The following is a 15,386-nucleotide window of genomic DNA, read 5'->3' on the forward strand; positions in this document are numbered from 1 at the left end:
GAGATGGCTGTTTGGGGAAGCTCCCATTTATTAACATTTCAACAAAACAAGTTGCATATTTGCATAACGTATTCAAGTGTTACCATTTAGTGCAATAGTAGCTACAGAACATGTACTGTGCTGTGTAAATTTAGGGGTCCTTGGCATGAAAAAGGTTGAAAACCACTGATCTACATTATAGCCTACAGTAGTACCATAACAAAAAACAAAGCTTACAGCGCTTGACGAGGCAATATCAATGGCTAAATTAAATGTGTTTTTTTTAAAGTGCAAAATAAAGTGCCTGTAACACGACAGTAAGCGCGTAAGCCTAAAGTTGCAGTAACACGGCTGCTTAAAATATACGGTAATCAGCCTACCAGAAAAGTCATTAATCCTCGTCTTCATCTTTTAGGCTAAGGTGCAGTACACGGCTGTAACCAGAAAAGTCAAGTCATTAATCCTCATCTTCGTCTTCTTCCTGCGTACTAAAACCACCAAAGTCCTCATCTTCAGTGTCGGAAACGAACAGGCTCAGGGTGGCTTCGTCAGCCACTCTCCTCTCTCCTTCGTTGTCGCTCTCAAAACCAACGAACTCCTCTTCGTCACTGTCGGAATCGAACAGCCTCTGAAGGCCCTCAGCTGGCGGCGTCCTCCTCTTCATCACGCAGCAGTCCAGCCTTTCGGAACCCGTTGTTGATCGTGGATGTTTTGACACTCCTCCACGCTGTCAGGATCCACTGGCAAACTTGAGCCTTCAGTCGGATCTGAACGGCACCTCGGCCGTCTGCTCTCTGTGTCAACACCCTGATGCCAAGGTTACGTGCTGCTGCTCGATTTCCTTCTTTCCTTCTTCTTCTCGCCGCCATCGTCGTAACACAGCCAGTTCTCCATCTTTTGAAGCATGATGTTAGATTACAACGAGCTAGTTGTGTGGCTTAGCCTTCCAAAATGTTGCTGTTAGTTTTTTAGAATGTAATACATAGAATTGGGAATGTTACATTCAATTTCATTCAGACTGTCTTTCAGGCTCAATCGCTGCCTTTTTCCCCCCGGAGCGAGGGAGGAGGGAGGGTGTTTTACCGTAGTGGCTGAGAGAGCGTAGTGGCACAGTGCTCCAATCAGGTCGCGAGACACATTTTTTGCAACATCATCCAATCAGGGTCTCGCTCTCGTAATGTCTGTCTTGCTCTCGTTCTGCCTCATACCAACATCCATAGATTTTGGAGGTTCCCGAGTGGCCGTTTGCTGAAAAAATCCATAGATAAGACGCACCGTTATATAAGCCGCAGGGGCCAAAAAAGGCCAAAAAACGGGAAAAAAGCCGCGGCTTATAGTCCGGAATTTACGGTAATATCTTACCTGGATAAGCTCGAATGATGATGTATATATTATCAGTCCGAGTTGGAAGCAGCTGTCTCCAGCCCAGGCAGGCGGGAGCGGGCGGGAGAGAGTCGTACTGTAAACCTCATGCACTAGCTCCAAGCTCCGGGGGCGCGCGCAGCAGCAGCTGGGCTCTCTCGGTGTGTCTGTGTGTGTGTGTGCTCCTCCACGTTGACTCGTGTGTGTTTTGCTGCGCGGATTGGGTTTGACCGTTTGATCAAGCAAGTAGCTCCTGTGCTCTTAAAATACTGAACACCACGTTGTCATATTTGACATATGTCTTCATTGTAGACAGTTTATCGCTGAATGTGTCATTACATTATAAATATCTTACCTGAATAAGCTCAAATGCTGTTAGAGGATTATCACACCGAGTCTGGAGCCCTTTCTGCCAGCCAGGCAGCAGCTCGTAGGCACCCTGCCTTTTAGAGCGCGAGCACGAGCTGCTGTGTGCTCAGGCAGCGGGGACGCGCGGGCCGAGCTCTTCACATGGAGGTCTGACACTGCCCTGCGCTGCAGTAACTTTTAACAAGAATCACGAAAAGCCCCAAAACGCAAATTAAAAACGGATTTCATTGCACGGTTTATCGCTAGTTGTACGAGGGAATGACGTGGAGAAATCTCGCATTGTGTTACCCCAGAGCGGGGGGTTTCTCCTATTGTGCGGTGAGCCAGTTGGGGAGTCCTGGTCAGAGGAGTGCCTGCTGGCTCTGCAGGGGAGGGTTTCCAACCGCATTCTGCGCGTGGAGATCCTGGGAGGGCGTGAGGACAAGGCTTTGGTGGCCATGCTGGATGAGGGCAGTGACCCTCAGGCTAATGTGGCCGAGCTTCTTCTCTCTGCCGGCTACGCCTCGCCCGCCACTGACAGCGACCAGCAGCCACCTGCTGCTGCTACTGGAGAAGCACAGGGTAAACATGCCAAACTGACTTTCTGCTTAAAGGAGAACTTACCTCCAAAACACTTTTTTTCAGCTTTTAACCAATATATATGACTTTGGGGGTGATGTGTGAAGAATTCTGGTCAGAATTTCCACATTTGACACCAAACTGTTGCCATTTGACCATTTGTATCATTTTTCAGCAGCATATCTGGCATAAGCGCCCTCTAAAGGTCGAACACTGCTTTTTTTTTTCTTCTCAAATGAATGGGATATTTGGTACAACCTGACGTCAGGTTGTCCCCAAAGACTATGGGATTTCAAGACAATTACTCCCCTACCCCCCCTGTACCCTTTCGGCTCCTCAGAACTCAAAGCCTATTCCTATTGAAGTTTGCTCTTAAAATACTGGACCAAACGTTGTCAAAGTTGGCACATGTCTTAATTATAGTTAGTTTCCCGCTGAATGTGTCACTACTTTATTACCGTAAATTCCGGACTATAAGGCGCACCGGTCTATAAGCCGCACCTTCAAAGTTGACTATTTTTTTCTTATATAAGCCGCACCGGTCTATAAGCCGCGGGTGTTTTGATGTTTAATTACCATTTGTAAGGGTTCGTGCACAGAGGGGATTGTCGGAAAAGAGATGGCTGTTTGGGGAAGCTCCCATTTATTAACATTTCAACAAAACAAGTTGCATATTTGCATAACGTATTCAAGTGTTACCATTTAGTGCAATAGTAGCTACAGAACATGTACTGTGCTGTGTAAATTTAGGGGTCCTTGGCATGAAAAAGGTTGAAAACCACTGATCTACATTATAGCCTACAGTAGTACCATAACAAAAAACAAAGCTTACAGCGCTTGACGAGGCAATATCAATGGCTAAATTAAATGTGTTTTTTTTAAAGTGCAAAATAAAGTGCCTGTAACACGACAGTAAGCGCGTAAGCCTAAAGTTGCAGTAACACGGCTGCTTAAAATATACGGTAATCAGCCTACCAGAAAAGTCATTAATCCTCGTCTTCATCTTTTAGGCTAAGGTGCAGTACACGGCTGTAACCAGAAAAGTCAAGTCATTAATCCTCATCTTCGTCTTCTTCCTGCGTACTAAAACCACCAAAGTCCTCATCTTCAGTGTCGGAAACGAACAGGCTCAGGGTGGCTTCGTCAGCCACTCTCCTCTCTCCTTCGTTGTCGCTCTCAAAACCAACGAACTCCTCTTCGTCACTGTCGGAATCGAACAGCCTCTGAAGGCCCTCAGCTGGCGGCGTCCTCCTCTTCATCACGCAGCAGTCCAGCCTTTCGGAACCCGTTGTTGATCGTGGATGTTTTGACACTCCTCCACGCTGTCAGGATCCACTGGCAAACTTGAGCCTTCAGTCGGATCTGAACGGCACCTCGGCCGTCTGCTCTCTGTGTCAACACCCTGATGCCAAGGTTACGTGCTGCTACTCGATTTCCTTCTTTCCTTCTTCTTCTCGCCGCCATCGTCGTAACACAGCCAGTTCTCCATCTTTTGAAGCATGATGTTAGATTACAACGAGCTAGTTGTGTGGCTTAGCCTTCCAAAATGTTGCTGTTAGTTTTTTAGAATGTAATACATAGAATTGGGAATGTTACATTCAATTTCATTCAGACTGTCTTTCTGGCTCAATCGCTGCCTTTTTCCCCCCGGAGCGAGGGAGGAGGGAGGGTGTTTTACCGTAGTGGCTGAGAGAGCGTAGTGGCACAGTGCTCCAATCAGGTCGCGAGACACATTTTTTGCAACATCATCCAATCAGGGTCTCGCTCTCGTAATGTCTGTCTTGCTCTCGTTCTGCCTCATACCAACATCCATAGATTTTGGAGGTTCCCGAGTGGCCGTTTGCTGAAAAAATCCATAGATAAGACGCACCGTTATATAAGCCGCAGGGGCCAAAAAAGGCCAAAAAACGGGAAAAAAGCCGCGGCTTATAGTCCGGAATTTACGGTAATATCTTACCTGGATAAGCTCGAATGATGATGTATATATTATCAGTCCGAGTTGGAAGCAGCTGTCTCCAGCCCAGGCAGGCGGGAGCGGGCGGGAGAGAGTCGTACTGTAAACCTCATGCACTAGCTCCAAGCTCCGGGGGCGCGCGCAGCAGCAGCTGGGCTCTCTCGGTGTGTCTGTGTGTGTGTGTGCTCCTCCACGTTGACTCGTGTGTGTTTTGCTGCGCGGATTGGGTTTGACCGTTTGATCAAGCAAGTAGCTCCTGTGCTCTTAAAATACTGAACACCACGTTGTCATATTTGACATATGTCTTCATTGTAGACAGTTTATCGCTGAATGTGTCATTACATTATAAATATCTTACCTGAATAAGCTCAAATGCTGTTAGAGGATTATCACACCGAGTCTGGAGCCCTTTCTGCCAGCCAGGCAGCAGCTCGTAGGCACCCTGCCTTTTAGAGCGCGAGCACGAGCTGCTGTGTGCTCAGGCAGCGGGGATGCGCGGGCCGAGCTCTTCACATGGAGGTCTGACACTGCCCTGCGCTGCAGTAACTTTTAACAAGAATCACGAAAAGCCCCAAAACGCAAATTAAAAACGGATTTCATTGCACGGTTTATCGCTAGTTGTACGAGGGAATGACGTGGAGAAATCTCGCATTGTGTTACCCCAGAGCGGGGGGTTTCTCCTATTGTGCGGTGTGCTGCTGTAACGAGCCCATGTCACTTTGCTCTCGTAACGTAGTTTGACACTCTGCCATAGAGATACATGCAGAAAAATAATTAAATTTCTAGTTCGCCACTGAATTACCAAATTGATATAACTTTCAACCATTTTCAGATTTTCTGTTTCCATACAGGCCACCAGCGTTGGCTAGTTGTTGATATTTATAAAGATATTGCCCCTCTCAAATAAATTATTTTTGAGGCAGTAGGCAAACTGTAATGGCATCGATTTCCGAAAAAAAATCTTGACTTGAACACAGCCAAAGAGTCTAGTATAGACAAGAGTATATGTCATTTCTTGGTTTTTTCCATAGGTATTTTCAAATCACTGTTCTAATACATATCTAGGGGGTAAATCCTCCTTTAAGCTGTGTTCACACCCAGATATTTATTTTTCTCTCTGTTGCTCGATTCAACCCTTTGGAATCGCTCTGTCGCTGTGTTTAAATCGCTCGTCAACAGGCACAAGAATTGACGGACATCTGGGGGCTATAACGTTACGCAATGTCATGATGTTTGTCCACTACGAGCCACCGTAGTTGTTTACAAGCTACGCCTATCAGCGTGCTCCTAACGCGAGCTCTATACCGGTAGTACAGCTCTATACCTGTCAATCAGCTGTCAATGCGGTTTGTTGCCACACAATAAACCAGCGGTTTGTTCCAAGCCAGTGTGATCCTTGACTCACTCTCACACGGCAGCCAATCAGCATTGAACAGCGAGCGACTGATGCCAGCGTAATTTCGCTCGAGTTGGGATATTTCATCTCGGCCGCTCGCTCCCATCTGAATGCTTAATTGAGTCGCGTTGCGCGAATTGCGGGACTTTATTACAAATCTAACAAAACAAAAAAAACTCTTTATCAATTAAAAAGTCCTTGTCTCCCAACTTCCGTGTGTAAATGCATGAAGGCTCGAGTCCGAGTCATGAGTGCCTCAAGTCCAAATCGAGTCACGAGTCCTGAAAATTGGCCTGGAGTCCTGAGTACTACAACACTGATATACAGTATATATCGGATTTGGTTTCTTACACAAGGGCACCTCACCAAGGCTTGACATTCTAACCTTAGGCCACCCTGTTTGCATGAAATGTTCACTGCAATGTCCAACATTTCTGCCATTCATATTTGTAAATCATATTTACAGCTGTCTTTGCCACTGCTTTTAACTGATATTTCCCCCCATAGATTCATAATTACTAACACTGTACTTAGTTCCAGCACCTGAAACTGCTAAATAATGAAGCACATCCAGTCCAAGTTGAGCACATGATTAGACCTGTATGAAATGCATTTTGTCTGTTGACACATGAAATGCCCTCTGCAGTGCCTGGACAAGTAAGTGAGGCCCTGGCGTGGTCCTGTACTGAGCTTCCCTGTGATGGCCAGACAGTGGCGCTGCTGGTCAGTGTCGTGGAGAGTCCTGGATCCTTTTACTGCCGCATCCAAAATCCTAAAGGTACAGTTGTGCCCTCAGCCTACATACACCAGGTTTCTGTTGGCAGTAATATGAATAGTATCAAATTTAAGTTAAATATTAGCTAGTCTTGAGTACCACAGAGTACTTGTTCCAATATTACAATGTTGGATCAGGTTCTTTATGCTTTATTATTTTATTATTATTTATTTATTTTCTGTTTGCACTGTGTGTTCATCTGATCAAGTCCTAGAAATGTTGTTGTGTAATATATAGATCATTTTAACTTGATCAAATGACACTTTGACTTTTCATTTATTTTAATTGTTTTCCCCACTGCTACTACCACCTCCACTCTGCTCTCCTCAACTGACTGAAGTAACTTGGAAACATTAGTGTATAAGCTGTTTTGCTGTAGCAACTGATAGGATTATCAGTTCATCTAGATGTCTACATAACACCTAGTCTCGGCTCCCAGACGTTTGGTGAGCTGCGCCACCAAACGTCTGGGAATTTCACTGTCAGAAACTGTCTGTCCGAGCCCGGCGAGAACGGCCGGCAGCAGACACGCCTACATTTATTATTAGAATTTTATTTGGTAGCGGCAATGCCATTTATCATAGTCCTAACACAGAGCATGAAGCTGATATGCTCCAAACAAAATTTATAGCTGTTGTTTATTTTACAATAATGTTTCCTACCCGGAAGTGGTCCGCTTGCTACTGTGAGTCATCAGCAGGCTCTGTAACGTTAGCCTCGGGAGTCTGGCTTATCGCTGGGGAAAAGACCTCTAGCCGCCGGGGCCGGATGAAACACGTCCTATTAACAGGTTATGTTTGTTTCTAAGTGATTAATATGTTTCTCCGCAAACGCGGCGATGTTTTGCGAGACACTGGTTCTGCATGAGCGTCACTGCGCCCAGAAAGCAGGCCCGCCCACAACACTCATGATTGGTTCTCCGATGCAAGGCTTCCAACAGCGCCACCTAACGTTATGCAAAGATTTAAATAGTAATATTCTCAGTCTTACAGGAGTGAAACGGATTAAGACTGAGGGCTGAGTCTACATAACACCTAATAATAACCTTTTTTAATAGTGCTGCCTTGATGCTGATTATCGTGCATAAATAACTCTGTGATTGTACCTTGTGTGTGTCTATCAGAGGATCAGATTTTGATGGAGCTGGGGGCTGAACTGAAGCAGCACTGTGAGGCAGATGCCCCACCATTCCAGCCTAAAGTGGGAGAACCCTGCTGTGCCATGTTTCCCGGTGAGACTACCTACTGACCCACTGCTTGAGGACACCAAACCAAACAGACATCAGTCCTTATCATTATAGTTTGGCACATGAATCTCATTTCAAACATGCAACACATTTCCTGTTTTCAGCTGCCCTCATCACGGAGCACCTGGCCAAAGCTCCCGGAGAGACCGAGCAGCCGCCTGCTGCCGCTCCCAAAGAGAGCCGTGACAGCACTGTCTCCAACGTGAAGAACCCAGAGAAAATGATGGAAAAGGAGCAGGTCCCACCATCTAATCGGACAGGAGACAGCGCCAAGGATGCTCCAGTTGAAGAGCCGACTGTGGCAACACCATCAGCAGGTAAGCTAGGAAGTCTTAAAGATGAGACTCATGCCATCAGTGTCTCCAGTATGTGACAGATGCAAGGGTGCAGAGGGCTCCTTATCACATCTTTTTTGGTTCTGCCCGCATTTAAATGAGTTCTGGCACAAAATATTTCAGTGGTTTTCCTGGGTCTATGAAAAAGACATTCTTCCTGATCCAGAGTTAGCACTTTTTGGTTGTTCAGAAGCCGCTTTAAGCTACCCAGTAGAAGAACAAGCAGCACTGATGCTGGGCATGGTGGCTGCCAAAAAAATGATTTTGACAAACTGGAAGTCCCCTGCACCCCCCTGTTTTCAGAAATGGCTTAACGAAATGATCATAAATATACAGATGGAGAGAATACGTTATTATTAGAGATGGGAATAGATAATTTTTTTTAATCTAGATTAATCCTGGTCATTAATCTAGATTAATCTAGATTAAAATGGGTCATTTGAAGTCTGTCGAAGCCATTCAAAATATGTGTGTGCAACATAAATAATGACTAGAAGTAAGTCCTTGTGAACAGGTTTCTGTTTATTCGGTTGTTCACGCCCCCCCACAGCAGCCAGGATGGGGGAGGCAGACATAAATGTCCGCGCTTACATACCTGTTCCATTCTAAAGTGATAATCATCATGGCCTGCTCAATATAAGTGGACCCTGCTACCAGACAACTTTGAGAATAATAATATATATAATAATAATAATACAGTGGAGCTGCTCAGTGGCCAGCAGATCAGACTGTGGTTGTACTGGACAGCTTCCAGGTATGAATGTGTGTGAATGTGAACAGGGCGCTCCTGAAAAAGAGAGCATTGCTCTCAGTGAGACTCCCCCTGTATAAATAAAGGTTAAAAAAAAATAAAAAATAGATTAAATAGATTAACGGCGATATTTTTTTTTATCGCGCGTTAAGAGTCTCGCGTTAACGCAGCCGTTAATGGCGTTAACTATCCCATCTCTAGTTATTATAAATCTAAAGGGCCAAATAAATTCTTGAAAATATGGGGTCCATTTGTTGATTATCTGAAAAGATAAATAACCACCTTGTAATGTCACAACTCATGTAACCACCTCCGTTCTGTATACCTGAGATTGTAACATTCTGAAACATACCGCAAATTCAATTAGTAATATGTCTGGTAACTTTTTATTTTATTTTTTGTCTTGTTTTTTGTTTGTTTTTCTTGTCCTTGTTATTGCTGTCGTGGCTGTCATGTTACTGTTGTTTAAATTTTATGGTTGTTTGTCTTAAGTATTAATATAAAACTGAAAATAAATGGGTTGGTGAGTGATCATTTTCCTGAGCCCAGTTGTATCTGAAGCCTGATTTTAAATGATTTGTTGTTATTTGATTTCAGCAGCTTCTTTCCCAGTGGACTGGAAGACAGTGGAGCTGCCTCACCACGAGACCTTCCAGCCTTGGATTGCAGCCGTCATTAGTCCTTCCCTCTTCTACGTCCTGAGCTCGAGCCAGGGTCAGAACACTCGCTTAATTCTCTCTGTGTCTCTCAAAAAGACACAACGTCGCAGTGATCACTTTCCCATGTTCTCCTCTTATGGTTGCTCTGTGTTGTCGTGTAGTGGACATGGAGAAGCTTCGGAATGTGATGATGGAGCTGGCTGTCTACTGCAACGCCAACCAGGCCTCCAACTCCGCCTCCTCTGGCCAGAGACCAGCGCTCGGAGCTGCCTGCTGCGCACAGTTCTCTTGTGAGGAATACACACTCACCCTTCATTAAATACACACTCACCCTTCATTCAATACACACTCACCCTTCATTAAATACACACTCACCCTTCATTAAATACACACTCACCCTTCATTAAATACACACTCACCCTTCATTAAATACACACTCACCCTTCATTAAATACACACTCACCCTTCATTCAATCTCTCATGATCCTATCTCATTACTTTCCACATTGTCTTTCTGCCAGATTGACATACCTGTGCAAACTGCTCTGATGGTCAATATGGTTAGTTATTAGCCTGGTAAACCAGCCGGTCACGTAAACACACTGCTCTGATGGTCAATATGGTTAGTTATTAGCCTGGTAAACCAGCTGGTCACGTAAACAAACTGCTCTGATGGTCAATATGGTTAGTTATTAGCCTGGTAAACCAGCCGGTCACGTAAACACACTGCTCTGATGGTCAATATGGTTAGTTATTAGCCTGGTAAACCAGCCGGTCACGTAAACACACTGCTCTGATGGTCAATATGGTTAGTTATTAGCCTGGTAAACCAGCCGGTCACGTAAACACACTGCTCTGATGGTCAATATGGTTAGTTATTAGCCTGGTAAACCAGCTGGTCACGTAAACACACTGCTCTGATGGTCAATATGGTTAGTTATTAGCCTGGTAAACCAGCTGGTCATGTAAACAAACTGCTCTGATGGTCAATATGGTTAGTTATTAGCCTGGTAAACCAGCTGGTCATGTAAACACACTGCTCTGATGGTCAATATGGTTAGTTATTAGCCTGGTAAACCAGCCGGTCACGTAAACACACTGCTCTGATGGTCAATATGGTTAGTTATTAGCCTGGTAAACCAGCTGGTCATGTAAACACACTGCTCTGATGGTCAATATGGTTAGTTATTAGCCTGGTAAACCAGCCGGTCACGTAAACACACTGCTCTGATGGTCAATATGGTTAGTTATTAGCCTGGTAAACCAGCTGGTCACGTAAACACACTGCTCTGATGGTCAATATGGTTAGTTATTAGCCTGGTAAACCAGCTGGTCACGTAAACACACTGCTCTGATGGTCAATATGGTTAGTTATTAGCCTGGTAAACCAGCCGGTCACGTAAACAAACTGCTCTGATGGTCAATATGGTTAGTTATTAGCCTGGTAAACCAGCTGGTCACGTACACACACTGCTCTGATGGTCAATATGGTTAGTTATTAGCCTGGTAAACCAGCTGGTCATGTAAACACACTGCTCTGATGGTCAATATGGTTAGTTATTAGCCTGGTAAACCAGCCGGTCACGTAAACACACTGCTCTGATGGTCAATATGGTTAGTTATTAGCCTGGTAAACCAGCTGGTCACGTAAACACACTGCTCTGATGGTCAATATGGTTAGTTATTAGCCTGGTAAACCAGCTGGTCACGTAAACACACTGCTCCGATGGTCAATATGGTTAGTTATTAGCCTGGTAAACCAGCCGGTCACGTAAACAAACTGCTCTGATGGTCAATATGGTTAGTTATTAGCCTGGTAAACCAGCTGGTCATGTAAACACACTGCTCTGATGGTCAATATGGTTAGTTATTAGCCTGGTAAACCAGCTGGTCACGTAAACACACTGCTCTGATGGTCAATATGGTTAGTTATTAGCCTGGTAAACCAGCTGGTCACGTAAACACACTGCTCCGATGGTCAATATGGTTAGTTATTAGCCTGGTAAACCAGCCGGTCACGTAAACAAACTGCTCTGATGGTCAATATGGTTAGTTATTAGCCTGGTAAACCAGCCGGTCACGTAAACACACTGCTCTGATGGTCAATATGGTTAGTTATTAGCCTGGTAAACCAGCTGGTCACGTAAACACACTGCTCTGATGGTCAATATGGTTAGTTATTAGCCTGGTAAACCAGCCGGTCACGTAAACACACTGCTCTGATGGTCAATATGGTTAGTTATTAGCCTGGTAAACCAGCCGGTCACGTAAACACACTGCTCTGATGGTCAATATGGTTAGTTATTAGCCTGGTAAACCAGCTGGTCATGTAAACACACTGCTCCGATGGTCAATATGGTTAGTTATTAGCCTGGTAAACCAGCTGGTCATGTAAACACACTGCTCTGATGGTCAATATGGTTAGTTTTTAGCCTGTGCAATAGAGAGCTGCAGTAACGAGTCCGGAAATCATCGATGCTAACAGCCCTGGTTCTTCACAGTTTTCGCCTATGGGAGTTTTGAATGGGTTTTTGGCGCGATGCTTCTAATAATCTCTCTGAGCAACGCTGGCTTAATCAAACGCGAACCAGTGTTTAGTAATATCATCTTCACACACGAGGACCACTTTTATGAGTTTTGAAGCTTTTACCTGCCGTTAAAAGGACGGCTAGCTAGCAAACGGCTAAATGAGACTACACTGTTATGTCGATGGGGATATATACATCAATAACGTCACCACTCAAAGGACGAACACGGAAATTCTCTTCCCTCACCTGGTTCAGCCCGTTCAGCCCGGGGTAATCAGTGCACACATCAACAACAGTCCAGGTTGAGTGGTGACGTGACGTGGAAGCCTATGCGACAGTGTGTAGTTCTGGATTAGCTTAGCTCGAGCATTTTACTTCTAGGGCTCGCATTTACGCTACAAAACTAATGAAAGTGGTCCTCATGTGTGAAGATTATCCGACGGAACTCTGGTTCGCGTTTGATTAATCTTGCGTTGCCCAGAGACCTTATTTGAAGCATCGCGGCAAAAACCCATTCAAAAATCCCATAGACAGAAACAGTGAAGAACCAGGAAGTTCGGGACTTCCGCGTTCTGACTACAAAAATACATCATCCCTGCGGCTCTCTATAGCAGCAGAAAGGCTAAATGACAATATAAGGCTACTAGCTGGTTCAAAACAGACACACACACACACCTGCCACCATTAGGCTGTGAAAAAGAGGACCCCTTTGTAAATGTTTTTTTTCCCCTCGCCAAAATGTAGCCTACATTTGGAGTGTTATTTAGCTATCTTCCTGACAAGCTAGCATGACATGGTTGGTACAAATCGATTCATTAGGTCGTCTAGTTTCATAGGATACCAGAAACTTCACTCTGGCTTTAGAACTGAGCCTGCTGCTGTCTCTAAAAGAAAATGTTCAAAATTGTGATATTTCCCAAATAGTGCAACATTTCCGAACATCGGCTCAATATGGCTACTCAGGGTTCATGTGTATTTTGTAAAAACAGTAAAAATATATATATATATTGCAATTCTCTGGCAGACATGTAGCTTTAGCTAATCGCTCCCTGCTAACATGAGCTCCTGTTGCCAAATCTCAAGATGTTGTTGCTGAGACAGAGACAGGTCTCGAGCAAATTAAAATTTCTCCTAATCCGTCTGTCTGAAAAATGCTATTTTAGTGTCAGAATGTTCAGAAGATATGTGGCTTGTGGAAAATGGGATCAAAACAAGTGACGTATCTCTCCGTTCACCACCATTCATATATTTGTAAGACACTGGTGCGCATAGGGTCTGACCAGAAGGGGAGGGACTTTAGCTCTCTATATTCCATTGATCTGTTTATCAATTAGTATTGAACTTTTCACCTTGAGGCAGTATAGGTGGTGTTGGTTGTTAACCACCCTGCTCCCTCAGCTGGTCAAGTTCCTGCCCCAACACTTTTAACTCGTACCACTTTCCTGTCAGGCTAACAGACGTACCCTGAATGTTCAAATAGAAGGGACACTTAGCCTTTCCATGAAGTACACTAATGAGGTGAATCCAGTTAAAAGCCAGTATCCTTATTAATTAGGTAAAAGGGATACACCACTTTTTTCGAAGTTTTGGAAGTTTATCGCCATAGAATGGAGGCTAATGGTACAGCTGTTAAAAATCTGCCAAAACACACATCTCACGGCACCAAAATACATGTTGTGCTTCGGGTACTCACCACACGATGAAATATTAATCCAAAATGCACATAATCTGTCTTTTTGGAAGGAAAAGAGGTCGGCGGCCATGTTTGGAAAGTAGTGCCGGCTACCTGCATCCCTAAACGTAACATATTTAGTGTTTTATTTGTTGGTACTACAGTACCTCTACTAGGGATGTTCATCAGTTATCGAAAATCGATAATTGATCGTTAACACATTGAGTGCCAAGGACGTCTGTGCACGTCCTAAAAAAAGTAACGAGGAGTGCCAAGGACGTCTGTGGACGTCCTAAAATCATAATTCATATTATTCCATAATTCTGCTGTTTAAGGTCGTACCCAGCCAGTGAGCATGAATCCCTTCAAGGGATCACACGGCGCCACCTTAAACATCTACACGGGAGCTGCGCCACCCACCTCAGATCCTTTACTTTGTGCAGGAGAAAGCGGAAAAAGCCGTGATCAAAGGGGAAACCGATGCATGCTGCAGCCAGAGCCATATTGATTGCTCTGTCTGCAGCTGACAGTTGGCTGCATCCGCACCCACAACTGAGCTCTTCTGCTTCTGTCTATCTGTCTGCATATAGTTTCTCCACACGATTCCCTGCCAGAAAGGCAGCACCCGAAGCCGAACGGCCAAACCTTTTCCTTCAGTCCCGTAACTCCCGTTTGCCATTTCCTTGTTGCGCTGGGATCCACCCGGGGCAAAAACGGAGGAAGCGAAAACAGACTGTGTGCGTGTGGGGAGGAGCCCGCAGCTCAGGGGGGGGGGGGGGGGGAGAGGGGGGTGCGGCACGCAGGCTGCACAGAACCACACCACGCCACCACATCAGAAAACACCAGCCAGAGTCAGTGAATGTGCTTGAAATTAGAGTGCAAAAAGTATTCATAAAAGTGACTTTATCTTGAAAAGTAAAAAAAAAAAAGCAGAAAACCCTTGAAAGTGCTCTTCTTTCAGAGGCTGTCATTTCATAATGGAACTGTCTAGAAACAAAATTTCTTCTTTGAAAGAAGCAGGAGTGTCCAATGTTTCATTAGAGTCCAGCCCTGTCAATATAGCCCTAATAGAAAAGATTCTATAGCTGTTTTCAACTGAATGGAAGTGAATCTGGCACAGGCTCCAGACAATTTTACTGAAGCGCTGTGGCACTCAATGTGTTAAGGAATGGAATCGATCATGTGGAATTCTTATCGATTTTGTTATTATTAAAAAAAAATATATATAATAATATTTTTTCGGACTAGGTTTGGGTGGAATTCGTTCCTCCTCGCCCCACTCCATTGCACAGCCGACTAACGTGAGGTGGAGCTTCATATAGTCTCTAGTTTTCTGGCTGGGCACGGGCCTTTGTGCCAACAAAACTGTTTTAAACATGGGGAATTCACACCGGCATGCGCCGGGGACAGCAGAGTGTTGTAGAGGAGACACATTGAAATAAAGAGTTAATTGAGGAGAACACGTTGTCTTTCGTATTTTCTGCCATTGGCATTCATTTTGTAAAAAAAAATATATATATATATATATATATATATATATATATATTAACTCATTGAGTGCCAGCCACTTTTGGAGAACGGACGCTCCCAGTGCCAGAGTTTCAGAGGGTTTTCAGTGATTTCTCGAGGCCCACAGAATATTGTGTGATATTACTATGTAAACACCGAACACGCACAAAGAACGATGAGACTCTCTTCTATCATCTGCAAAAAAAAGTTTATTGATATCATTTTCCGTTCTTTAGTTATCAGCCGGAGAAGATAGGTTGATTTCAGCAAAAACACATGTTTCAATTTAGAAT

At 44.5% G+C, this 15,386-nt stretch overlaps 1 protein-coding gene across 1 annotated transcript in view; it reads left to right on the plus strand.

The window, feature by feature from the left end:
- LOC310774953 (tudor domain-containing protein 1-like) overlaps positions 1–15,386 on the plus strand; it is a gene marked incomplete at both ends in the record, with an annotated part of 63,285 nt that overhangs the window by 11,767 nt on the left and 36,132 nt on the right. Inside the window, 6 exons of the mRNA XM_083635043.1 lie at positions 2,038–2,271; positions 6,265–6,396; positions 7,517–7,624; positions 7,744–7,956; positions 9,323–9,439; positions 9,546–9,674. Of these exons, the coding sequence (XP_083491169.1) occupies positions 2,038–2,271; positions 6,265–6,396; positions 7,517–7,624; positions 7,744–7,956; positions 9,323–9,439; positions 9,546–9,674 (933 nt within the window). The remainder of the gene's footprint in view (positions 1–2,037; positions 2,272–6,264; positions 6,397–7,516; positions 7,625–7,743; positions 7,957–9,322; positions 9,440–9,545; positions 9,675–15,386) is intronic.

This window comes from Poromitra crassiceps, assembly GCF_964638095.1.
Source record: "Poromitra crassiceps genome assembly, chromosome: 4".
NCBI classification, from domain to species: Eukaryota; Metazoa; Chordata; class Actinopteri; order Beryciformes; family Melamphaidae; genus Poromitra; species Poromitra crassiceps.